This window comes from Dromaius novaehollandiae, chromosome 2, assembly GCF_036370855.1.
Source record: "Dromaius novaehollandiae isolate bDroNov1 chromosome 2, bDroNov1.hap1, whole genome shotgun sequence".
In the NCBI taxonomy this organism is placed as follows: Eukaryota; Metazoa; Chordata; class Aves; order Casuariiformes; family Dromaiidae; genus Dromaius; species Dromaius novaehollandiae.
Genome location: NC_088099.1, coordinates 94,475,547 through 94,502,050, shown reverse-complemented (window position 1 = coordinate 94,502,050; position 26,504 = coordinate 94,475,547). Strand labels below are relative to the sequence as shown.

The following is a 26,504-nucleotide window of genomic DNA, read 5'->3' as shown; positions in this document are numbered from 1 at the left end:
CACACACACATGTGCATACACACACACACACACACACACACACACACACAGGTGGGGAAAGCAACCTGCTGTTTTGCCTGCAGTGCAAAATTTTACTGCATGCACACAGACACAATTTCTGCCTCTTATCCCCTTGCACAAATATATATGCACCACACAACTTTTTATGGTTAGCTACAGTTTAACTCCAGTAGGGCTGAAAAACAACTGCATAAGATGGAAAAAAACATGCTGGAGATTGGCTTGCAACTAACTATATCAACATACCCCTCACATTGCAAGTAAAATGTCTGTGCTCAGCGCTTTTGCAATGAGTCGGATTCCTGAATGGGAATACCACGTAGGTAGGTCAAGTCAGCATCTGTGAGCATGTAACTTGGCTTTGCCAGGTACCAAGGCAATCAGCCTGTATTCTGGTGAGTCTAGAATTCTACACTGAGAATAAAGACGCAATGATTGTTGAAAGTCCTGAGCTCCATATGAGTTCCAGGATCGTCCTACCTGCTGTGTATAAGCTTTCATCCTTCTCTAGGCTGTAAAGTAGGAAAGTAGGGCAGGCGCTTTGCTTGTTTGCAACCTAGCATCCAGCAGGCTTTCTACAAACTAGCACAGCTGGTTGTAACTGTTTGAATTATTCTTTGGAAGCAAATGTAGTTTTAGGTGAAAATAATAAATATGTTGATTAACTTGCTAATGTGTGAAAGCCATAGTCCATATATAGTGTTATTATATAAATCAAAATATTGCCTAAAGAATATTTTGTTCTCTGCTAAGTTTCAAAATCTGTTTTAGAGCTTGCTAAAAGCAACAAATAACAAGATGTAGCATGCTGATCAACCGTTCAGGATTTCTTTTCTGGGCCAGGATTTCTCTGTTGATCTTGGACAGCCAACCTTTTGTCTGTTGAGGCACAAAACAGCCAAAAGCTGACTTTTCTACTGATGCATTGCTGCTTTCTCAGCAGGTAGGCCATACCATCTGCTTCCAGAAATCTGAAGGGAGAATAAGGTCCAGTCAGCCATCACTCCAGATGTATTAAAAAGGGTGGAGAAGTCGTAGCCTTTGAGGCAAAAGAATTATGGAGTTTAGCATGTGTAAGAATTGATGGCTTTAGATGCTTTTGTTGCAGTGATTTTGTGTATGAAATATTAAGAGTCCTCTTATCACTGCTTTGCTGCTGTATGTGTGTACATGGACTGATGATGGAGTTTTCCACATGCAAGTACCTGTACACTGTGTCTTCTCCATTGCAGGAGATTTTATTTTATGTATTTATTTATTTTAGTGCCTAAACTCCAGCAGACCCTTCCAGAGAACCGGTTTATCTCGAGTAAAGGTGACTCCATCTCAGCATCATCAGAAAAAAATGCAAAAGCTGAACCAAAGGCAGAAGCTGGCGCAAAGGCAAGAAGTTCTTCCAATACACCTACCAGCCCCAAACCCCCACTGCAGTCATCAAAGCCCAGCCTGGCAGGACGACCCACGGTTCCACAGAAACCGCGCTCCGCCTCTCGCACTGGTGAGCAGCTCTTCTGGGCTTTGCTTGTCCTTGGCAGGGTACTTCTGAGGCGAGTTTGTGTGGACTATGAAGAGGATGCCCATGGCCCAATCCTGAACTGAAGTGAAATGTGAAGAGGGACAGGTTCTCCAGTCACTTGCTCTTGACTTGCTCTCTTTCCAGCTCCTCCTGCCCCAGTTCAAACAGGCTGATTTGAATGATTTAATTGGCGATTTGTAATAGTGAACTCTGAGGAGAAGCAACGGAAGCAGTGGCAGAGCTGTTTTAAGCTAACCTGCCCTCATAAAACAACACAGCCTAGAGATCTGTTTCAGGATGGTTGTGGCAGTGCCAACAAAACTATTTTCTCTAAACTCCTGACCCTAAATACAAGAGTCCTTGGGGGTTTTCTCGCAGACTGCCCCTTAGCCCCTTGAGCAAATGCCTGTTATCCTTAATAATTTATACAAACCAATTGTTTTTCACTCCTTCTTCCCTCTGTTTCCCTGTGTTACTTTCCTTATTGCTTTTTTATTGGAAATATTAGTAACTGTGCAATTATAACCCTGCAAGGCTACCAGTGGAATGACTATTAACTTCTGCTGTGTCCTAACCTGCTGCTCAGGTATTTTCTCAAGATTTCCTGTAGTGTGAAGGGTTTCAGCAGATCCCCTGTATGTTTTCCTGCCCATTATTTAATTGGACATTGTCATAACCCCCACTTCCTATTATATATATGCCTTCTGTAGTATAGCCATTACAACTGAAAAAAATTAGAAGCTAGTTACAGACTCCCCCAGCAGCTATGACAAATGTACAGCTTATTAATTGCTAATGGCTGCAAAATGTGAGTGCAGGCAGTTGTAACAGCTCTCACACCCTTAGGCTTCCCCATACACACTGTTGAGTTTAGAAAGATGCCATTTATGGAGGGAGGTTACAGTCTCTTCCCTGCTGTTGATGTGTACCTGCGCATTACTTAGTCTGTCTCTGCACACTAGTGGATAAAATGTCATTTTCTATTTCAAGTACAGAATAACCTTCAGACTTTAGATGAGTTTAAATATATTTTGTTGGTGATTTTACAAATGGCTATGAAAATAAGAGTGGTGTTGAGGAAGATGCCCCTGAAGATGAATACAATAGGAAAGTGTGGCCTATTTGGCATTGTTTGATATACAAAATAGAACATACTTTATCTCAAAATCCGATGTATCAGAAAGACCCGAGCTATCTGTTTCTGCCAGCCCTTATTTCCTGCAGAGGAAACATACTGCAGGCTTAATATAGAGAGTAATTAATATTTACTAGCAGTAGGCCAGGTGGTAGATAAAAGCAGCACTGTCTCTGTTGCAGTCTAATTCCTATCCTAGTACTTCTATCAACCTGCTGGCTAAGCACATCCAGGCAATGTGATGAAACCAAGCAACAGTCGTATTTACACTCCTGCTCCCATCGTCGTTTCCAATGGTATGGCTGAACGAATGGTAGGAAACTTTCGCTAAGTAATCTGAGGGCAAGGGAGCACAGCTCAGATGTCCCCAGATTGTCAGAGACCAAAAGTGGTTCCTCAGCGAAGCGTGTGATACATCAACTTTGGTTCAGAAACCCCATGGCTGTGTTTGCCAGGCACTGTGCCTATGCATATGTTGATACCAGGCTTCTACACACTTTTGACGTGTATGTGACATGCATGCTAGTTGCACTGGGAAAGTTCTGAGAATTAGTGTATCCATTCAGACCGAGCTGTTTGGAAGGTTATCTCTTCCCTTTGCAGAGTGTGAAATGATTGACTTCTTTGTGGTGGCCCCTCAACGGTTAGATAAATTCCTGGTCATTTCCAGGATGCATTTGAGTTAACTCATGTTCCAGATATGCAGTATATATTAGTTGATATTCTGAGTTCCTTTTTTTTTTTTTTAGTTCTGTCAGTGCTGGCATATCTTCCTAGTTCCTCTGTTGCATACGTATGTAATTGCTTGGGCGTAACTTGAGAGGCAAACATTACAAGCAGTTTAAGTAATCCATTGTAGTTGTACTTCTCTGCCATCCAAATGAAGGCTATCTACTGTAAGACTGAAAAAGTCGTCCTGTGAGGACTGTAAAGATGATAGTGAAATAATATGCATCCAGCCTTTTAGAGAAACAAGGTAAGATGTCTAGATGGTTTTAACTACAGATTTAAATTTAAATTCCAGATTTCCTCAAAGTCCAGAGGATAAGTTATTTTTTCCTGTTTAGAAAAACCTTGCAGATGCTATCATGCTACCTACTGATAATTCGTATCTGGAAGTGTAGAACTCTGTAGACTACTTAAAAAAATTGTTTCACTTTTTCATTTTTATGCCTTATAACTGTGAAGTATGACATCTAACTTGATCAGTTCATTATGTTTCAGGACAATAAAAGTATGAATGGGACAAATATTTCCCAAAAGTTATTCAAAATATTTTTCAGCTGTTAATGAATTGCATGCTTCTATTCTACAGAAAATTGAAGTTGATCCCATCGGATTTTTATTTGTGCTATGAAAGCAGAACACATTTAAATGCTGAAATTCAGACTTCTGCTTTGGCTAGTAAAATTCCTTCACTTGAATTGAAGGCCATCGTGTGTTTTGTTAACATCGTGGAAACTCCTGAATTCCTCTTTTTTGCCACAGATTCTAGCTGTTTCTTGATTGTGCATTGTGTTGGGGTTCAGCCCATTGTACAGCCGGCATTTGTGTGAGCTACAGCAGAGACATAACTTCTCTCCTTTTTGTTTATGGTACTCTACAGAGGATGCTCCAGAGTCTCCCTCTGGCCCCGGTTCCCCAAAAGTTGCCCTGCTTCCACCTGTGCTAAAGAAAGTTCCTTCTGATAAAGAAAAGGATGGTCAGAGCAGCCCCACGATCAGATCATTTTCTCAAGAAGGTAAGATACCTGTTGGTATAACTGTTGTTCTAGCATGCTTGTCTTCTACTAGAAATCAGTGTGCCATTGTTCCCTGATTTCTTTGTTTTCACTTGGGAGGGAAGAAGGTAATTTATTTTGATGAAGAAATAGCAAGGAAAAGGTAGCTGATCACCCCCTGGGTTGGTGCTATTTTCTCTTCCTTTGGTCAAACCATGTGAAATAAGATAAATCTCAAGTTATTAATAGTGTAACTGTTTTACAGTGATAGTCATAACTGTCTAAACTATTAAGGGACTCTTGTGTTATGTGGACTGTGTTTTAGTTCAGCCCAAATCAAGATGCTGCTTGGTATTGGCCACACATGCTAATGTGGAATGCAGCTCCCTGGATCACGAAATTTGTGGGGGAGCAGCCATGACCTTGTTCACTGCAGCCAGCCTTTTGCTCTGTTTGTATTCCTCCTTTCTGTGGCATTGATGCATGGGACCATGCTTACTTCAGACGTGGGCAATGTGTCTTTCTCTGCCAGGGCAGGGCTTGCTACCTTTTACACACAAGCAATTGTAGACTGCTGCCTTCTCTTTGCTGCTTTTTGTATGTGCTCTGAGTTTCTACTTTTGCTGATGCATTTCCTAGACTGCAATTATATCTTAGAAGAGCTAAGGCTTCTTCCAAAAGCCTTGAATATAGCGAGAAGTAGTCACAGAAGTCTTGCTCAACATGGTATTAGCTGGCACAAATGAGAACCTTGGAAATGGTTTAGAGATCTAGTGATGAGACCTCTTCCTTTCTTGGACCCCCCCCCTTAAGAAAGGCAGTGAACCCCATTTCCATCCCGAGGTGACGTCCATCACATACGCACTGCAGAAGTCACTTAAGCTGTAAGACAAAGGGGTCCCCTTGCACACTCTGCTAGCAGTTTTTCAGAGTTATGGAATTGGGGCAGATGAGGCAGGGCAGATATGCAGCGCTGGGTTGTGGAGACTGAGCAGCTGCACTGCCCATGGAACCCGCCATAGCACTCTAGATGAGAGGAGGGGCAAAGCCGTCCCCAAAGCAGGATGGTCTGCAGATAGACTCGGAGAAGTTTCTCTCTTGCTCTCCCACAACTACCATATACTTGTTGAAATAAGTTATCACAAAATCTGGCTGCTGCTGTTCTTGTTGGAAACTTTTAGCTTTGGTGGCTGCAGTTTGGTGACAGAATGTCAGTACCTGTGGGGTATCTGTCTGCAGGTGTTTGGCTCTCAGTTCAGCCATCTGTACAATGCTGTTGGGCTGCTGTTCTGGTATAAAGGTGCTTCAGCAGAACAACTACAGTCGCACTAAGTTTATGTAAAGCTAGCAGGAAATGGCACACCCAAGGACTTCTCCTGTAGCTAGAATAGGCTGAGGATTTGGACAGTCCATGCTGCCAGAAACTGCAGCAATCTGTGGCTCATTTCCAGGGTCCTCTAATGGCACCAGCGTTAAAGTGGCTCCTTGCAGCTGTGTCATTAGGCAGCAAGGAAGAACAGAGCCTGTTTTTTCTCCTGCTTTTAGTCTTATCAGGGCCTCTGATGAGACAGGTCAACTGGGCCACAGTTTAGGGACCAGTCTCTCCAAACTCTCGGTGCCATCATGTTGAGAATGGATACAATCAAAGGCTCTTGCCACAACAGACTGATCCAATTGCTGTCTGATAAATACTTAAACTGCTTGTTTTTTGGCCAGTTTTTCACCAGACACTGCAAGAGAGCTTCTTCCTACTTAACTAGAGATATACAATATAGTGGGACTTGTTACAGTTGCATTTTAACATGGGGTTAACCTCACTGTTTGTGTGCTGCAGAAACATTTTCCATCTCCCCATCATGAGAGGAGGCATACAGGAGAAGCAGGGAATATGGGATCATAACCACAATCCTTTCGTATAATAGCAGTCTCCAGCACACAGGAGAGATTTGACAAGTTTTTACAGTTGGCTGTTGTCAAATGAGGAGAGGCACAATTGGTTCATTTTCTTTTTAAAAAGGGGGTCAGACACTGCTTTCCTCAATCCTTGCTCCCTTAGTCCTTGCCTTCACAAAACACTTGGCAAAATGCATGTTTTATTAATTGTTGTTCCATTGCACTGTGGGAATTTTATTCAATTAAAGCTTGGAATGGCAGAAATAGGGTTTCTGGGCCTTACAGAGCTGCTGTCCTTTGCATAATATTACTTGGGAAAGAGTAAATTCTGCTTTTTTTTGCCTTTTTTTTTAGTTTCTATTCTTTATCAAGTTATCCTTTTCACTTATTACTACTCTACTTCCTCATTCAGTCATTCCTCTTTCCTTGCTTTGTGCTTCCTTTCAGACCAGTGTGCTCAATTTATTTCTGCAACTGGTAAATCACTGCAAATCCGCTTAAGCTGTTGGTTAGTAAACATGATTATATTTACTGCAAAAGCAAGCTGCAAATTAGATGATACTTGATTATAAAATTGCTTTATGTTAATGAGTGTAACTGCAGTATGTGGGACAATCTCAAAAGACACCTCTTTACACAGCATATCTGTAAGATTGGGCTGCATGTACCAACATATGCAAATGTCCAGACTAAATTTAAGCAAGTATCTAGCATATTGACTACTATTTTTTGAGCGGTTGATTAAGTGGGGTGGATAAATAAAATTATTTGTATTATTAACTACTTTCCAAATGTGGGCCTACAGAACATCTTAGGGGAATAAATGAATCCTTTTCCCTGCTAGAACAAACAGGAGATTGTCAAAAAAGAGATTCCGATCATGGCTGTGACATGCCGTCTGGTGGAGTGAAAACCACTTCGGGGCAGTATTCTGCCAGTGCAGAAGAGGAAGCTCATGTGCTTGGGCAGAGGAAGGCACAGCCAACTTCTGGTTAGAAGTTTCCATTTTCATTTTTCAATGCAAGTGCTTGACAACTGGCACTAACAGTCATTAGGACACAGTAATAGAGAAGCCACAAAAGAGTGCTGGTTGGCCATGGGACTATGAGAAAGGTAAAAATCTCAAGGGGTGCCCAGCATCTTTCTGCCCCAAGAAAAATATGTGGCTTGAAAAACTTTGCAAAAAAAAAAATGTGTGTGTGTTGTTCCTTCATGCCAACACCACTGAACAATACTGAATAGCACTTGGGGCCCTCTGGCGAGGAGGGCTATGCAAGTGCAAAGCACTGCTCATCATAAACCGATATGGCTCATTACAATAACAGTGGTGCACACCATGCAAGTAGGCCCCAGGTAGAGACTCTCTGCTGCTTTATGTGCATATGTACCTTTCCTTTTTAAGATGCATGCACTGAAGCACTTCAAAACATTTTGGTCTGGTTATTGTTAGTGCCAGTTTCAGTACATCACTTTACACAGTCATTTGAGAACTGGATAAATAAGCATATTTCGACATAGTACTTTGCTCTTAAGCTGACATAAACAAAAAAAACCCCAGTACTTCAGAGATTCTGCCGCATGGTTAAGCTGCACTTCTTGAAGAGCAGCTTTGACTTATGGTGAACTCACTCAGTAAACTATATGAACACTTGATTGAAACATGCATTTTTAAAATATAAAAATTCCTGTTCTCAAAATGGTACCTGTTTCCATGCTTCTCTTTACCTCTTAACTAGTTTGTTTAAACAGTGATTTAAAATGACTTTTTTTCTGAAATATATTAATGAGGTATTTGAACATCCTATGCAATTGCATGTACCTACAGTTTTCCTATTTATGATAGATTGTGTATCCGTTCTGTAGGTTTTCCGCCATTTGTACTATTTCCTTAAGGAAAAGGAAAGAAACATCTCATCTGCCCCTTTCTATCCCCAGCCCAAAACATGTAAAATGATTTTCTTTTTGTGTTGTAGAATCAAGCTTAGCCCACCCAAATCTGGGGTCTCGCCTCACCATCATAATCAGTTTATTTTATGTTAGCTCATTCTGAGGTGTCTCTCTGATACAGTAAGTTTCAAAAGCTGAGATGCTGCAGTCAGATCTATGCAGAAGTTACCCTTGTGTGTGGTTTTCTGGAAGCAGCACACAAGCAAGGATGAGCTGTCCTGGCATAGACCTTATTTGCAGTATGAGTGTTTAAATATTTGATTTATTTTTCAGCATCCTTTCAGGTAAACTACCCATCTTGTTATGTCAGGTCACATGTGTTTTGGGCTTTGTCTGAAGAGTGAATGGATACATGTACAATGCCTTTGTAGTTGCTTGGAGGTGTAATAGTCAAAAGTGACTTAAAAACTTTCAGACACTTATTTCTTTGAAAAGCAGTGGAATTTGGCAAGGTGAGAATGCCTAATATTTTACTAAATTTAGGCATCTTGATTCTGTCAAATTCCATTGAAAAGCTTTAAAAACTTTCTCAAAACCTTTCCTCTGCTTTCCCCACTTGCAAAGCAGTGATAAGCATGCAGCGATTGTGTAATTACTGGCTCATTTCTTTGCATATTTTGGCTAGCACAAATGAGGGAGCTGGTGTTTTGGAGTCGAGTGAGCTATCTGGGTGGGCAGGGTGCCGCGTGAGCAGAGGCGGCTCTCTGCAAGATGCAGGCTGGATGCATCCTTTCTGCCTTCATCACGCTAGAGACCCAGAGCTGGAAAGGTCTGTGCCAAATACAAACCGAGCAGAGATTTTTGGCACATCGGCACAGCGTATTTAATGGCCTGTCAATACACGTCGCCACTGCCATGGGAGTTGTAGCGGTCCCCCTTCAGGCCTTCCCAGCAGCAGGGGGACTATCCCTGCTGAGCTTCCCGGAGCCACTCTGCAACAACAGCTCCCTCCAGATTCCTCTCTGCATTTTCAGCATTCCTGGCAGACGTAGCAGCCTGGCATCGTTTAAAACGGGCTTGAGGCCCAGCTGGGGGCTCAGCTGCTCCCACGGGGGCTCAGAAGGCGAAGGGCCGGGAAGGCTGCGGAAAGGCACTGTTGCTCGGCTCTGCCCCGGGTGCCTCTCGAGGGCAAGCGCCACGGCAGGGACGGCCCTTGGGGAGGGCTGGGGATGGTGTTTTGCCACATGGCATCCTGCCCGGGCAGGGGGTTTCTTCCTCCGATGTTCCCATCGCAAATGGCCCGGCAGCCCACTCGCTGCCGCAGCACGTGTTGGGGCGGTGCGGCAGCGCTGGGTATGGGCAGCCGGTGTGCAGCAGCGCAGGAAGGATGTGTCAGTGCCCTGCTGCTTGTCTGCCCCTGCTGTGAGTGGGGTCAGGGTGGTGCACGGGGCCGGCAGCCTCATGCGGGGAGGCTCTAGGTATGCGGGAAGGGGAAGGTGGTGCTTCATAGCCATGCTGGCCGACGTCGCCTCGTTAAAAGTGGTATGTGCAAGCGTAATGGCCATGAGGGTCAGTGTTAGCCAAAGGCAGGCTTGGGAGCTCAAAAGGGAGGAGCAAATAAGGTCTTGTAACTGTTGTGTTTAATTCCATGTGGAGGAAAGGAATGACTTTCAACAAGGTGACTTTTGAGGCCGACTGTGTGTTTAAAGGTTCATTTCAGTTGGACGTGTGAGATTTCTAAAGCTATCAACCCTTGCCTAACTTCACTACCACTGAAGGGCGTAATAAAACTCTCTTGTTTTCATAGCAATTTTAGACCAATGATGAGATCAGAAGTCTCCACAAGCTTTTAAAACCTTCCTTTCCTTGAGATTGTATTCCAAAGTGTAGAGGTCTTGGCTGAAGCCCTTGCTGAGACATTAGTGTGCTGGGCAAGCAGAATGGGTGCTGTTCACTGTTAAATTTTGGCAAGTGGTTGTACCTGCCGGCTTTCTCCGAGTGGGGCTCCGCGCGGGAGGGGCACGAGGGCCGAGCAGGGGGCCGTGGCAGGGGTGACCCGGGTGCCGAGGCCTGTCCTCAGCTCGGCGCGGCTGTCAAGGCGGCATCCCACTAGAGACAGGCCCACACAGGGTGCAAGCCGCAGAGCCGAGGAGGGCCGACGGAGTTACCAAGCAGCCCTGCATACGCCGTGCATAACCTGTCTGAACTGGGGAAAAGAACGCCGGTTTGCTTTTGAAGCACTGTTTAGCTAACGCGTTTTTAGATGGAGAAGAAAGTCTCTAAGCCTTTGCTGATTGTAATGTATGTGCGCGTCACAGCAAAGTACCCTGTCTCGTATTTCAGGGTCATCTGCTTGCCAGCCAGCAGAGGAATGAAGTCTGAGCAAACTTTTTGCTTCTCTCTCTCTCTCTCTCTCTCTCTCTCTCTCTCTCTCTCTCTCTCTCTCTCTCTCTCTCACCTTTTTGTGGGTCGAATAACTGGTGGACCTGCGCTACTCCCACGAGTGCCCATGATTTCAGTGGGAGCAGGAGCAGGCCCCGTGTGCACAGGTGACTCCCCCTCCCTGCTGCCTCTAACATCGTTAATAAGACCTGTTTCTGTATTTTATACAGCTGCAAAAAGAAGCCCTGGGCAACAGCCCCATGAGTTCCAGGAGCTGAAACAGAGGTCCTTGAGTAAAGATGGCCATCAGGGAAGCAAGTCCAGTGACTCTGGAGAAGAAGCAGATAAAGATTTTATTTTTGTTTAGCTGTCGGTACAAGTGCTTCGTAGTGCAAGAGCTTTTATAACTATCAGGGTACAGCAATCAACAGCCCTTCTTACCAGCTGCTCTTTCACCACAGGTACATCTCCATGCAGAAAACCTGGTATTCTGATCACGATATACTTGTACAATCAGTTGGCATTGATTTGGTTTTTAATTTCTATTCTGTACAATTCAGACATTCCTTTCCATGCCTTTGCTAAAGCAAGCAATTCTCTCATGTATTCTACTTGAATTTCTCTGAAGCAGCTACAAAGAATGCCCTGCGTTAGGGCATTTAGAAAGCAAAGCTAATTAACTGGACACTGTCTTACACTAATACACTGTACAGCAGGAAATGTGTTGTACTGCTGAATGTAAATGTGTCAAATCTGCACGTGACTTACCTATAAATATATTCTTGCGGTATGCAATTGCACATTGTAATTATATTAAAAGAGCACACTAATAAAATAATTTGTATAGATTATATATATTAAATGCTTGGGTATGGTTTTTACATTCTCCCATAGGGAGCTTCTTTCTTCCTGTTATTGTACTGTACATAAAACTCCAACGCTTACATTTGTGTACTGTCAAAAAGCACAACAGAGAAGGATTTGAATGACATATAATCTTGTTATGCTTCCACATTCATATATTAATGTATATAGTTGATTGGAATGAGGACAATTGAAATTTTATTAATATTGGTGTTTTCTAGAGGCCTTCTTCAGTTCTGTCTGCATATTAGCTTCCTTTCAATGTGTAATTCTACAAGAAAAATAGTTTGACATCTGTAAAAACATTTCTGCTTTTGGGGGAGGGAGCGCAAATTTCACAGATACCCACTGATGTTACAGGTTGAAGGGATTTTATTCATACGTATATTTGTAACAATAAAAATGATTTTACAACTGAAACTAGTCTTTGTTTTTAGCTATAGTTCTATTTCTGCTCTGTCAGTGTCTGCTGTTCGAATGATGCTATTGTGTCGCATAGACAAAGCGTACGGTTAAGACAAAAAACACAACTTTTTTCTGATTGTAGTAAAAAGCCTGTTCATGTTGAAGGGGACACGTACATCATCTTTATAAATTACTGAAAGAAGATCTCTTTGTTAACCTCTTCCCTTGTGATCTTCAGCAAAGAAGCCTTAACGTAAAGCAAAACCACCTGTTAATCTAAATTCTGCATTTTGGTTACATAGGACAGAGTCCCACCAGGGGCTCACTGCTTGAGTAACTCTCTCCCAAGAGCAATTGTCCTGACCTCGTTGTGGCTTCTGGCATGGGTAAAAAATGCTCAGACACCTATCAATCAAAGGAACTCTCTTTTCTATTCCCAGTGAACTTACTCTCTGTTGCCACTTCTGCTGTTGTAGTCATTCACTAGTGCAAAGTGGGGATAAAAGGCTGCTAAATCAAAACAGTAGCCTTTATACCAGAACCTTTAGGAGCAGTTTGCAGAGATTTAAATCTCAAAAGTAACAAACTAAGCTGTGGAAAACAGGTCCTAAAGTTTGTTTCATACATATGTTTTGTGGGGTTTGCATTGTTTTGAAACTCTGCACTCACCTAAAAATCACTGAACCTAAGAGATGTATTCATTTTCATGTGTTCTTTATTTATTGGACATAGGTGAGACAAAAAGGCAAATGGCAGAGGAGAAGTTGAAATACTTCTATTAGAAAAGTAAAGTAATCCACTCGCAAATAATCCCTTGCAATTTCAATTCCAATTACAATGTGGAGAAGACAAATATGTGAGGAAGTATAAGTATTCACGAAGGGTTGCCTGATGTGTTGGCTTTATGAATTGAAGAAAATTAACAGCAAGGTTTGTGGCATTATCTATAAATAAAAAAAAATATACAGACTTCCAACTGCTGAGAATTTCTGTTATTTTTTTGCTCGATGTCCTTCTCACCAGTTATTTGAAGTATTGTACTAGGGAGGGGGTGGAATCTGTTCCCACCATGAGACAGCATGGCAATAGCATGTACGTATCACCCTAGTGCTAGTGAACCAGTGACAAGGATTTCTGAAGTGATGTAGAAGTAGTGTGTGTTTGCGCTGATGTGTTAGAAGAAAAAGTGTAGTACTGTAACAGTTGACTGCTGTAGTGTGAAGATTTCATTAGACAGCAGTGTTTTTCTTTATTAGTTACATAAAGCGTTTCTGCTCTTCATCTCAGACATCAGTTGTGTTGTGGACAAGCTGAATGGTGGAGAAATGACTTGCTAGCAAGCTCTTGGAGACTCTGTGTGTGTGTGTGTGTGTGTGTGCGCGCGCGCATACCTGTGTGTACATATTTGGGGGTGGGGATGGGGGTTAATTTTTATTTCTTGGCATCCTTCTCCACAGTTAGTAGTTTCATTGCTCGATTGAAAACAGAATTCCATGGCAGCTCTGTGGATGCTGGACAGAAATGTCAGCCAGCTGTAACTTTGAAGAAAAGTGAGTACTGTTTACCTGTTTTCATGTGGCATTTGTAGCATTTTTTGAATACCTCAGATGCTGTTTTCCACACGGTGGTACACCAGGTGCAGCGTGAACACTTGAAGAGTTTCTGCCATCCCACCAGCAGCAGGAGGAGAGGTCGGAGCAGGAGGCACTGCAGGGTTGTCACCAGCCCATGCCTGCACTGCTGGTCATCTTGTCCCTCAGCTGGGACCATCGCCACAGAGCTGCACTGTTTGACCGCTGAGCCAGAAAGGGCTCAGAGACTCCAGTTAAGGATTATGTCAGGCAAGGTCGGTTGATCCCTGAATATCAGCTAGTCTCAGGCAAGACGGTGGCCGTATATATATTGCGTGTGCTATCTGGGGTCGCTGGCAGGGCCTGTGGCAGTGAGGGGTGGCAGCTGGGGCATGACTTGTGACGTTAAAAAAAAAAAATACAGACTAAATACAGAAAAATCTGTATTAACTGGCAGAGAGGAAGCAAGAGTGGAGATGTGTAAGAAATGAGACACAAGAATCTCCTTGTTGGCACGGTACGGAGAGGAAAGCCAGCAGGTAGGTAGAAATGCTGGCCGTCGAGGGGGTCTTAGCATCAGTAGCTCTAGTCAGATCTGCACCAGTCTGATCCAGTCTTGGAAAAAGGCTCATGAAGCCCTCTGCGAGAGCTGCCCTGGCCTTTTCTGCTCATAAATCTTTTTCATGTGTTGCCATTGAAGAATCTCATCAGTGACATGTACAACAGGAGCACCTTCCCGTCTAAAACGTACTGAAAAATGACCGTGGCTGTCTGCCAGATTCAAGCACAAACTTGAACAGCTCCACACCATATCTTTATGACCTATTTCCCGCTCCCTACTAAAGCAGCTTAATGTCTGGATGATAGATTTTGAGTGTTTTAAAGTATTCCCTGATGTGCAGTAGCAACAGTAAATATCTGCTTCTTAAGAGGAGAGCAGCAACCATCTTAAATCCCTACCTTGAACTGGCAGAGCCATGAAACCAAACTGAGATGATTCAGGAATTAATGTGGCCCATTAGTCACAAATCTTGAACGCGGTGTGGCCCGCTGCACTTAACTGAAAGCCATCACATCACTAGCTCTTGCTGCCTCTGGGAGTGGTGGTGCTTATTATTTGATTAATGTGGGGACAATTATTCTTTCCCGCCACACAGAAAGCAGCTACTGAGAAATATTTTCTAAGAAAATACCAGAAAAGCTCTGCTCCCATTAAAATGCTTTTATCTTGTGGTTGTTTAAGATCCCTCGATATTTTTCCTGTGTGCAAGGGTGCTAACGCTGGTGTGGGCTGTGGCTGAACTCCTGTGCTGAAGGTTGTCCTCTGCTTATGCTGAAGCCAGAGGAGAGGTTTTAGACAGTGACGCTGTTCCTCTATTTTGCAGTTCTGGCCCGGAGGATCACTAAAACATAGAGCACAGGTGGGTAGTGACCAAGGACTATCATTTAATGCCATGTCCTACTGTTTACTTTAGTGAGCCTGTAAAGCAGAGCAGTCTTTTCCAGTCTTAGGGAAGAGTCTGTAAATGGGGTGAATGGAAATTGATACATATAAATGCAGGGAAACGACCTTCTCTTTGCTTCAAATGTAGGATATGGCCAAAACCAATTCTCCAAATTATTTACAAGTGCCATCAGCTCTTGCTCCTTTCCACTGATCTTGATTCTGTGGTCACAGGCAGCCATCCAGCAAGGCACATGCATGGCCATACTGCCCTCTCTATGCTCAAATAGTCTCCTTTTAAAAGCCCCCTAAACACCTTTAGATGCCTAAATGGCATTGCCAGTGAGTCTCTGAGGCCAGCCATCAGCTCAAGGATTACAAACTTCCCACTAGATAATTACAATACCCTAAGTCTGTTGCATAAACTTTCACTTGCATCTGCTAATGATAGTAAAATGCTGCCTTAAGCTTATCTCCATCTTCCCATCCCTGATTTAACAGACTATGAAGTCCTGCTAGGCACATTTGTGGGTTTCTTCCTCACTCCTAGCACATCACACTTCTGCAATCCGATGTTTTTCCCTCATGTCTCTTCCTACCCCTGAGGCTCTTGCCAACCCTAGGGCAAGCAAGTTTCCATAACAGCCTCCACCAGTGACCAGTGCTCCAACCCCTCTTAAGCCTGGACTCCACCACGTTCCCAGGGGGACTGACAGAGACAGACTAGGGTAAGTTATTTCTACATGAGAGCTACCAGCATGGCAAAATAGTCTGGGGTTCCTGACCTGAAAGCCATGAACGCACTTCACTAAAGCAGGCAAGTTAAAACCCTGCACTGATAATTGCCTGTGAAAATCTTCTTTTCTGCTAGCAAAACTGAGACTTCCCTAACTCTGAAGGGCAGCCTTCCCACCCAGACAACTTGCTGAAGCTTCAGTGGCCTCAGCGGTGGGACTCCTCTGGTCCCACGCTCCCCTCCCGCTATCCAGACTGGAGCCAGAGCAGGCCACAGAAAGAGGAGGTACCCCTGCGGGAAGCACATCACCTAATGCTTGGGGACACAGAAATGGGTGGGAAACTCACGAACGCCTTGGCCTGCAGCGTTGTACCTGCAGGCTCGCCCTCGGCTTCCCCTTGTATGACGCTGTGTTGTAACGGGGCTGTTTTGTGCCAGAGGTAGTAATTTTATTTGAAGGCCATGGTTTATTTTAGTTGTTTATTTTAGTCAGTTTGCCTATTTGTTTAATTGGGGTAATTTTAAGAAGTGCCAAAAGGCTAAAGGTGCCTGTGTTTTCCTTGTGGGCTTCTGAAAGTGGAAGTTAAGCAGGGCTGGCTTCAGCAGGCGGTTGTGCACTAAAACCACGTGGTACCTGGTAAAGAAAGTCAGCCACAGAGGAGGGTCGTCCTGCAGCCAGCTGGAGTGCTGGCCCCTTGTATGGAGGTTAGAAAAGCAGAAAAGAGGGAAAAGATTGGCTTCTTTTTCTGCCAATTTAAAGCAAGGTTTGCAGCACAAGAGGCTGCGTTTTTCCTCTATGTTCAGGATGAAATTTTGGTTCTCAGCCAATATATTGTGAGGGAAAGGCTGGTGCCTGAGACAAGGCGTTTGCCTGCGTGGGAACCAGGTGTGTCCTTGCTTTGTGAGGGCTCCCTGGGCAGCCTGGAGCAAGTCGCTGATTCTTGGTGTCCAGCTCACCTCTGTGAGCAGAGCCACCCTCCATTACCCCGTCTGCATTAGAGAGACACTGGCAGAGGCAGCTGCTGCCCTGGGGAAGTGCAAACACCCTCTCATGCTGAGTACTGCAGAGGAATTACTGCAGAAACAGTGATCGGCTGCTTATTAACACTGAAAAAATGAGCTGTGAAACCTGTTCCCCCTCTCCCCTGAGTTTTCAAAGAGAGAGAAAACAAAATGTGGGTCTCTGCATAGCATATGAAGGGAAAATTGCACTTTCTAGAGATGTCCTTGCAAGGGCTGTGCTATTGCTAAGCTTAATTTGTCATGCTGTATCCTGCAGCAAACCAAAGAAGATGCTCCTGCCGATGTGAGAGCAGTCTCTGCCTGACATGAAAGTGATTCTGTCCATAAGGAAGCAGAAAGGGGTCATCTTCGACACCCCACATCAGCTGTCTTGGGGCTTCATTATATGCAGGTTTCAAGTGCCTGCATTTGACAAATGCAGCTGGGAAAGCAGAGATGAGCTGCTGCAGTTCCTCCCAGCTCCCTCACAGGGTCCTTTCTCTAACGCAGTTGTGCCGTGCTGCCCTAGTAATTTGTGATGACCCCAGCCACAAACATTTAGTCTGTTATTTTTTTTCCTTTGTTTTTCCAGGAAGTTGAATCAAGGAAGATGCGAGAATGACCATCTTAATTAGATTGAGACTGGCCAGAGAAGGCAAGAGAGGGGCTGCTATCTAGGCAAATCCAATTAGTTTTAGCTGAACAAAGGAGTAAAGTTAACTCTGTAATCTCAGCTCAGAAACACTGGTCCAGCAGTGCCTCTTTCTATTTGCTTAAGCAGAAAAGGCCCAGAGGCAGGTAAAGGAGAGCGACAGGGATGGTTGACAGCATCCACTTACTTCAGACAATATTAAATTCCAGCAGATGACTGAAACAACGCATGGCATTAACCATGACTGAGACTGCAGCCCCTGGCCAAGTAACACAAATCAGCATGGTCCCGGGGGGCACATCATCTTTTCTCTCTTTGCTACGTATACGCACTGGGAACTGAGCATGGCAATGGCAGGCTCAGGAAGTGCAGGCAGGACCAAGCTGGAGGACAGGGTGGCACGGGGAGGGGCCTGGCTTCAGACCGCCATCCTCGGGGCACTGCCAGCGCAATTCTCAGGACAAGGTGTGAGGGGGCCGCCTGGCTCTGCGCTGCCAGGGGTAAGACGGGGACCCCCAGAGCAAGGCCCACGAGCAAGACAGGAGTGGTCTGAGCAGGTGCTTCAGGAAACAGCATCTTAGGTTTTGTTTGGTTTTTCAAAGACCCAGAAATGCCTCTGGCAGAGGCCAGCTTTCCCATCTGATGCCTGAGTCCTGATTCCTCCCTTCCTCGCAGTGTCTGGGCAAGAAGGGGAAGGCTGCTCCCTCCAAACCAGCCCTGGGATCCTGCCTGCTGGTACAAAATGGGGACCAGCACGAGGAACTGGAGCCTCTCAGCTGGGGGGCTGCATGGGGAAGGCTAAAACCCGGCTGTGGTGGGACCTGAGCTGGGATATCCCATGGGGCGGTGGGTGGTCCTGTCATCACATGTGTCAGTACCAGGGTTCAAACCAGCCACCCCCTAAGTACCCCAGGACTAGCCAGGTACGGCTGCCTGGCTCTGGGAGAGCGGGGAAGGACGAAGCACCGTGACACAGGGAGGTTTGCTGGGGGAGGAGAGGGAAGGAGGAGGGCACCAGCGTTCATAGATGGGGTTTGGGATCTGCAGCTAATAAGCAGCTTGTACCCATCTGCGGATGGGTTTGAAAAAAATAAGTGTGGGTTTCTATTCTCCAGCAGAGAATTGTCTCTTAATTGACTTCTGTGCTAATGGCAGGGCGATTCACCGACTCTGTTATTTTGACTTTGTTCCCCTTTCAGCCTCTTTCATCTGCTCCCCCAGCGTTTGGCTCCCCACGATGCTCAGCAGGCCCTTGCCAGGCTGTGGCACTGGGTGCCCCCCTCCACAGCCCCAGCTGCGCCGAGTGGCTCCTTCAGCAGAGCCGCTGCCGGTGCACAGCGGAGGGGGGCTGAGGCCATGTGATGAGGAAAGCTACCGTTGTTCATAACTCAGTATCTGTGTCGACTTGGCCTTCTTTCCTGAAAAGGCGAGGGGCAAAGTCGTGCCTCAGATCCGGGTGCTGATTTCTATCACCAGTTCTTGTAACGGAGACACCTAAGTGGGAAATCAAGAGTCAGAGTCAGCCCAAAGAACAAGGGGTTTGGATGCTGCTCCTTTTCCTGTTTGCAAACTAGCTACTGATCTGAATGTTTGAGTGTTTTGCCATCTACAGTTGCTCGATTAATCCCTTCCACAAACTACTTCAGCCTGTGTTTTGACCACATACTACTTACTCTGCTTGTTACTTTGAAAAAATTGCTATTTGGCATTTGCTATTAGGATGGGCAAAATAGTACGGCATTGCTTCTGTCCCCAAAGCCACAGCAGGGTCTGGAGATGGCCATGAAATGCTTCCAGCAGGAAGGCACCCGCTGAAGCACATTCATTCAAGACTTGCCTAAATCCCACTGAAGTCGATGCGCATTTGTGGCACTTCTTGCAGACAAGAGTTTCCCTGTGGGGATGCTCGTGGCAGGCTTTTGGGAGGGAGAGCTGGTGGCTGCAGGTGAAGAGCATCGCGTGTTAGCAGCAACACGCCCAGAAAAGGGCAAGAATCCTAGGCCAGGACTCCTGTCCTGGAGAGCTGAGACTCGTATGGACAGAGGCAAGACCATGTTCATTGAAAAGGACCCGGAGCAAAGAGTTACCATGGATAATTTTTTTCATTTCCTCAACCTAGTGATCCTTACTTAACTAGATTCAAAATTTTTACTCAAAAGTATTAATGGTTGTGTTTTTCAGGAGCATCACAAAGAAAACACATTTACTAGCAAATACCTATTTTACACTTTTTAAAACCTATTTTATACACCCTGAACCACATAAAAAACAGAGAGAGACATTTCTTTTCCTTTGGAGTGTAATTGTTGTAGTCTGAAAATAAACCAGTAAAAGAAACATCTGAACTAATGATCTGCCATCATAAAGGCTTAATGCAAAAAATCATCCTGTCAAATATTATTACTTTATAGCCATTTCTGAACTTAAAAAAAAGTTGTGTGTTTTTCAAAATATGTATCTCTAGAAATATATGATGCTTTGAAGATAAAATTCAACTCCCCTTTTTTTTCTTTTTCAGCTTTTCAAAACAAGGATTTGAAATCCTCTGCTTCTAGCACCACTGCGTAGTGCAAAGCCAGAATGAGACTGTTCTGTACTGTAGAAGGAAGAAGTCTTTTAATCCAAAGCATTCCCTATTTTTTTAATTAGCAGACTCCTTTAATTTGTATTTATTCCTTTAAGGAAATAAGGCAGAACAATACCTGACTTTGGTACGTGAGCTGTATACGCAGCAGATGGTACATTCATTTTTCTGCTTTAATAGCAATGGCAGTAAATCCACAATTCAATTTGTTGCACCCTGAAAAATGTGCTGCTGAAGCAGTGAAACTCGCTGCGAGCTGTTTTTTTAATCCTGCCTGTGGCCATTAGCCGTTTTGCCACTGAGCCGCAAGGGTAGGATAGGAGAGGGCTGGAGGGCCAAGTCCTCCGCCACTCCCAATATCCTGCAGACCCACAGGGTGAGCTGCAACCCTACTTCATATATAGCTGGTACCTGGGGAAGACCTCCAAGCCCCCGCTTGGCGCAGCCTTGCCGTGGCGGCACTGGGGCTCGGTGGCTTGCATCAGGCCAGTCGTTGCCCCCTAAGTTGTCCTACTGCCGCAGGTGGACCCTCAGCAGGAGGAAAGGCAATCAAAAGTAGTCTTCAGGTGTACTCTAGGACTTCCCAAGTCGTGCTTTATTGAGTAACCTGAACCCACTGGAGAAGACTAAACCAATTTTAGCCACGCAAAATTACATCTCAAATATAGTTTAACTGATGTTGTTGCACATGGCTTCAGTGTCATCCAGGTTTGGGACGACGTGCTGAGGTTTTTGAAGGGTGTTTGGGTATTCTCCTATGCTATTGAAGAGCCAAAGGTATAACTTTGGGATTCATCCGAATCTTTTGCAGAGTTCCTCTGACCATCTGTTTTCTCAAGCCTCCCATATATTCAGTGTTTAATGGTTGTCTCTAGCCAGCTGCTGTGTGTGTGCACCAGTGCCCCCCTGAAGCTGCGTGCGCCGAGGGTGGCATTGTGAGGCTGCAGGGCGGCCTGGCCCGGCTTGCTGTGGGGCTGGCACCCCAAGGAAGCGGCTGGGGGATTTGCACCATTCAATTAAGTGCTCACACTTCAACGCACCACTCTGATAAAAGAAAGGACATTAACAGCCTCAGTGGTGGAGATGAACAAGGTCCAGAGCTGGGAACAGAGGCCTGTCTCTGCTGCTTTATTTCCCCCTTTACAAGCACGCTCTGTTGTTGTGTGAAAGCAGCAGCAAAGTCTGTAGTTTTCTCTGCTGGAGCGAGACAGTCAGGACTAAAAGCACTTGGGAGGTCAGGGTCCCTCATGCTGTAAATTAAGTGTCATCATGCCATCATGTGCAAATAATGATGAGTTTTTACAAGGTTAATCAGCACAGCTGACCAAATGGCTAGAGAGTCCAATAGGCTTCTGGGTACCTTTTTTCTCAAACCTGAACCTGGTTTTACTGTCATTCTGTGATTTTCTGCGGAAGTATTAACAGTTAAAATAAAGGTGATGCCTGTTGTTTGCTCTTCCTCCTCTGAGGACGTAAGTGAGAACTGGATGTGATACTCATGGGGCAGGGAGACGGTGTTAGAAAATACTTATATGAACATCTTAATATACAGTGAGCCCTTGATTGAGCCATGCAGTATATTAGGGCAGTAGTTTTCAAGGTTTTTTAACTGACAAATCTCCTATTTCCAGTGGAGGTGAGGGTGTTTGTAACTTAAGGTCTTTGAATTTTTTAAGGTTTTTTTTTCCAGAAGAAGCATGTATAGAAAAAAGTTTGAGAAACAACATATTAGAGAATGGTAAGTCTAGTAGACCTTCTACAGGATGGATAGAAATGCCTCTAGAAAGAAGCTGCTCTCAGCACTCTGTGAGTTTTGCATCATCAGCTTGTAATCCCAACAAAACCTCTTTGGTTCCATCCCTGTTGGACTGCACTGGCAGTTCCCCCCAGAAGTATTCCAAAGTATGGGTAGTATTTTTTCTTAAGTTAATTAGCAACATATTTTTAGCAAGAAGCTAATTATCATGGTTATACTAACAATGGCCCTTATTCATATTAACAACAGTGATGCTTTCAAAAGCCGGTTGTACGAACATCGTTGGAGACTGTTTGGCAGCTGTTTGCTGAAAAGTTGAGTCATCCCCACCGGGGATGAAGGCTCTGGGTTTCTGGATAGAGACAGAGCCCAAAGGCAGCCTCCCCACTCCTCTGCACCCCACCAGTCTTGCATGAGCCACCAGGGACCCTCATACCTTGCTGGGGCCGGGGGAGGCACACGGGCACATGGCTGCTGCCATCCGCAGGGCTGGGGGGCACCGGGACATGTAGAAGCATGAGGAGGACAGCAAGTGCTGGGTGGCCAGAAATGCCTTGCTGCAAAGCAAGGGAGGACCCAAGGCAAGGAGGGAACAAGCAGAGACCCATGGGGTAGTCAGTCCAGGACTTGTGCAGGCAGACCCTAAAAATTTAGACTTTCTCAGTATGTCTTTGTTTAGCAGATGCTTCTTTCCCATGCTGAGGTTCCTTGGCTGAGCGTCCTTATTAAATGGAGTGGAAGTGCTTTTAGCCTAGCATTGATATCTTGGTGACCCTTCTTCTGGACTACAAAGGTAACCAGAGGCAGCTGGCCAGAGAAGAGCTGTAACAAGCAGCTCTCATGCTGCTAGTTAAAAGCTTCAGCGCTGTAGCATCTCCTCTTCCTTTGTACACTTAAAGTAATCCAACATTTTTGTTCAATAGCCTGGACCTTTCTCAGGCTCTATCAGCTGAGAAAAGGGCCATGGAGACTTTGTGTGTTGTAGTCAGCTAGCTGATGGGCAGATCATGCTCAGGTCACTGTTGTGACCTCTCTAAAACAATGTAATGTGCAGATATGAGATTCTCTGAGATTCTCCCTTTTCGTTTTTCAGATTTTTTTTTTAAGATCAAATGGGAGCCTGCTCAATGTAGACATTAAAGAATCTTTTTTGAAAGCCACCCCTGCCTGCTGCTGAGAGCCTTTCTAAAGCAATCAGTGTTCTTATAAAACACAAAATATATATTGAATCAACTGGCCAAGTTGTAAGGAGACTAAGAAGAAGAGCTAATAATGCTGTCAAAAATGATTCTGGAAGCACATGTGAAGACTGCAACAGCAACACTGAGCACAGTCCCAGGGATTTGAAATTGCTGCAAATACGCAAGTGATGTTCAGATCATATGTAATCCCAAGCAGGAATATTGTGAACAAAAAATGTTCTGTATCAGCACTGAGACCTCTAAACCCAAGGTTTCTTCTTTCATTAGTATCACAGGAGAAACAGGATTAAGATTTCCAGGCATTTTCATCTTGCAGACAGTCATTCCCAGGTGAGAAACCACCTTGACCGTTACCGTGGGAAGAGAAGGTGGGAACTCCCTGCCCCGTGCTTTTGCTTGATATTTGTAAATCGAGGAGGAGGATTACAAATTTTAGCGACTCCTTTTCACCTTTTTTTCCTAAATACGTCTTTTCTTTTTCTTTTTTCCTTCCGGAGAACTTGCCTCAAGTATTTCAGCCACAGCTTCGACACTTTCCAAGGTTGTCCACGAGGCTCTTGCAAAACGGTGGCTGCCGTCGGCGCCTCTCCCCGCTCCGGGGGCGGGTGGCGGGGGGCCCTGGGCCGCCCCCGGGGCGGGGCCGCCGCGCTCAAAGCCGCAGCCGGGGCCGCGCCGCGGGCAGAGGCGCCGCCGTGGCTGCGCGGGGCCGGGCCGGGCCGGGCCGCTCGGGCGGCAGCACCATGGACAGCGGCGCCGCGGGGCGCCTCGACGCCGCCGCCTTCCTCGGCGCCTGGCGACGCTGCGATGCCGACGGCAAGTGGGGCCGCGGGGGGCCCGTGGGGTGGGCACCAGTGCGAGGGGGCCCGTGGAGTAGGTACCCGTTGGGGTGTCCGCGGCTGGGGGTACCCACTAGGGCACCCGTGTGTGTGCTCTTTCAGAAGGTGCCCGCAGCGGTGTCCATGGGGGTGGTACTCATTGGGGTACCCATGTGGGTGCCACCGCAGATGCCCGTGTGGGACGGCGCCTGTGGGGATGCCCATAGGGGTAGGTACCCACTGGGGTATCCGTGTGTATGTGTGTGTGCCCCCGTGGCTGACCATGTGGGAGGGTGCCCATGGGGGTACTTGTGGGTGTGGGTACCCACTGTGGTGCCTATAGGGGTGGGTGCCCATAGGGGTACCCATGGGGGTGTGTACTGATTGGGATGGCTGTGGGGATGGTACCCATGGGGGTGCCCCTGTGGGTGCCCATGTGGGAGAGTGCCCACAGGGGTCCCCATGGGGGTGGGTGCCCACTGGGGTGTCCATGGAGGTGGCTACCCATAGGGGCAACTGCGTGGGTGAGTACTCATAGGAGTAGTTGTGTGGGTGAGTACCCACTGGGGTACTTGTATGGGTGTCCATGTGAGTGGGTGCCAGTGTGGGTGGTGCAAGGGAGTGCCCATACATGCGAGTGCTATGTTGGGGGGGATGACTATATGTGTGGGTGCTCACGTGCGTGTTCCCATGGGTGGGGACCACAAGGGGAGACACCCATGCAGGTGGGTACCTATGAGGTGCCTGTGCAGGTGGGTGCCTGTGAGAGTGGGTGCCAATGTGGGTGCTGCCTGGCCATGCCCATGTGGGTGGGTGCTGGGCTGGGGGGATGCCCACGTGGGGGACTGCTTGTGTGGGGTGGCCACCTGCGTGTTCATGCTTCATCCCCCCGTGGGATGAAGCAGGTGTCAGGGACCGCCCCCCCTCCTCCCTGCCCCATGCCCAAAAAGCAGGGCTGAAAATTCCTCTTTTTGCCCAAGAGTTTTTGCCCCATTCGTCACCTCTGTATTCTGCTTGCTGCTGCTTTTTGTAAGCCATGTTTTCTTTTCTTTTTTTTCCTAAAGTTTTCTGTGAGGAAAACTTCCAAGGGAGCCAACAGCGCTGTGTGTGCTGCTTAAATAGATGTGACCGGATTGAATTGGGTGTGCAGCTGCCTGAGCGGCAGTGCTGTGGGCAGGCTGGGCTGCCGGCCAAGACCCCGCCACGCATCCCACCGAGGCCAGGCCACCATATGGCCCATGGTCACCAGAGTTCAGCCAGTAACACCTAGTCATTAATATTTTTTATTTGCATTTAGATAACGGTTACATAGAAGGGAAGGAGCTTGACAATTTTTTTCATCATCTCCTGGAGAAACTGGGACCAAAAGTAAGTACTGGGCTGTATCTGTACATCAGCTCCCAATAAAAAAATCATTATGTTTAGAGATTATTTGTATTTATCGCTCTCTCATTGCTGACTTCCTTAGCAATGCCTGAGGCAAAGAGCTTTCCTCTTAGCAACAAGGTGGCTTTTAAGGTAGATAAAAAGTGTGATAATGTTAGAAGTTCGATCATTTATTTTCAGTCTAGTATCTGCTATCTTGTGGTCTTGAAACACCAGTGCAAAGTACACTCGAATGAGCTGAATGACTGCAAATGCAAAATATTTAAGGAGAGGCTATTTCACACTGTGTGCAACCAGGTGGCAGAGCTCAGTGTTGCTGTAGCTTGCTGAAGCCAAGGACCTCCAAGCGGGGATCTCTAGAGTTACCATAGTTAGTGATAATGTCAAAGTTTAGTTTGTTAAATATCAAACAGGTCTCAAACAGCACACAGCCTCCTCACGATCGGCTGTCAGGAGGAGCCTTCTGCAGCCCCGCACTAGCCCATAGCTGCCCCTTTCTCGCACTTCCCTCAAAGGAGTATTTTGGAGGCAGCATGTCACACCAGCTGACTTGCAAACTGGTGTTTTACTGCAATTTTTGTAGTCTTGTTGAGGTCAACGTAAACTCTATTATGCAGTGTCGGGTATGAACACTCAGACACGTGCAGAATTATGGTGCTCTGGTACTGAACTATTCCACTTTGAGAAATCAACAGCAAACTGTTTAAGTGACTGCAAAAAAAATCACTGCTCAAATTACACAGTTTAAACCGTCATGCTCAGCTAGCTTTTGTCTCACTCGTTTCCGCTATCTAGGCTTTGTCATTAAAAGGAGAAGATTAACACAAATGGAATTAAGAAAGAGCCAAATTTTTCACTCTCTTAAATAACAGAACTAGACTAATTTTGGAATAATGTGTTCATTAACTGCTACAGGTGCTCAAACAGGCTCTCCAGTAATAGGATCCTGTGTTGTCTTGCTCCCCTTTCCTCGCTGTACGTTTTCAGTCCTCGCTGTTGTCTAGGGATGAAATGGTCTCGTAGCCATCAGGCAGGAGGCAGAGCAGCCAGCCTCGATGGTCTGCTCTCCCTGCAGGCTTATTTTCTCACTGAGGCACAAAAACGAGGGTGAGCAGTGTCTCGGGAGACTGAGAGCAGACCCCGTCCCTTGGGTGTGATCAGCTCAGCACCTGGGCTGCTTCTTACCTGTCTCTTAGGTATGAGGCTCACCTGTAGCACTAGTTAACACAAAGATCTCTGTTACCGTTGTACAATGAGCGGGTAACAATAGCCATTTTTCTCCTTGTCATGTGCTTTACCTAGAGTATATAGACTTGTGGTTGTTGTGTGAGGGATAAATTGCACTGTTTTTCACTATCCCAAGGAAAGGTAGTGGTGTTAGTGATACAAGCACAGAGCTGGGAATGAGCAGCTCTGTGTTTTAATGGTAGCTTTGACACTCATTCTTTCTTTGCGCTCTTAAACTCTCTGTTTCCTTGCACAGTGAAAGAGCGAGACAGTAATATATACTGACATAACTTCCAGATGTGTCGC

General features: G+C 45.8%; 2 protein-coding genes across 7 annotated transcripts in view; both read left to right on the top strand.

Moving 5' to 3' along the window:
• CARMIL1 (capping protein regulator and myosin 1 linker 1) overlaps positions 1–11,838 on the top strand; it is a 198,264-nt gene extending 186,426 nt beyond the window's left edge. For 4 of the 6 annotated variants that reach the window (XM_064506937.1, XM_026115610.2, XM_026115611.2 and 1 more), the window contains 4 exons: positions 1,286–1,519; positions 4,279–4,413; positions 7,130–7,276; positions 10,785–11,838. In XM_064506937.1, coding sequence (XP_064363007.1) covers positions 1,286–1,519; positions 4,279–4,413; positions 7,130–7,276; positions 10,785–10,921 — 653 coding nt within the window. In that variant the 3' untranslated portion in view covers positions 10,922–11,838. The remainder of the gene's footprint in view (positions 1–1,285; positions 1,520–4,278; positions 4,414–7,129; positions 7,277–10,784) is intronic. The other 2 variants (XM_064506940.1, XM_026115612.2) reach the window with 1 other exon arrangement.
• An 11,637-nt stretch (positions 11,839–23,475) lies between these two features.
• The window catches only part of SCGN (secretagogin, EF-hand calcium binding protein), a 29,417-nt gene continuing 26,388 nt past the window's right edge, over positions 23,476–26,504 (top strand). The window contains exons 1-2 of the mRNA XM_064505475.1: positions 23,476–23,583; positions 24,883–24,953. Of these exons, the coding sequence (XP_064361545.1) occupies positions 23,511–23,583; positions 24,883–24,953 (144 nt within the window). The 5' untranslated portion in view covers positions 23,476–23,510. The remainder of the gene's footprint in view (positions 23,584–24,882; positions 24,954–26,504) is intronic.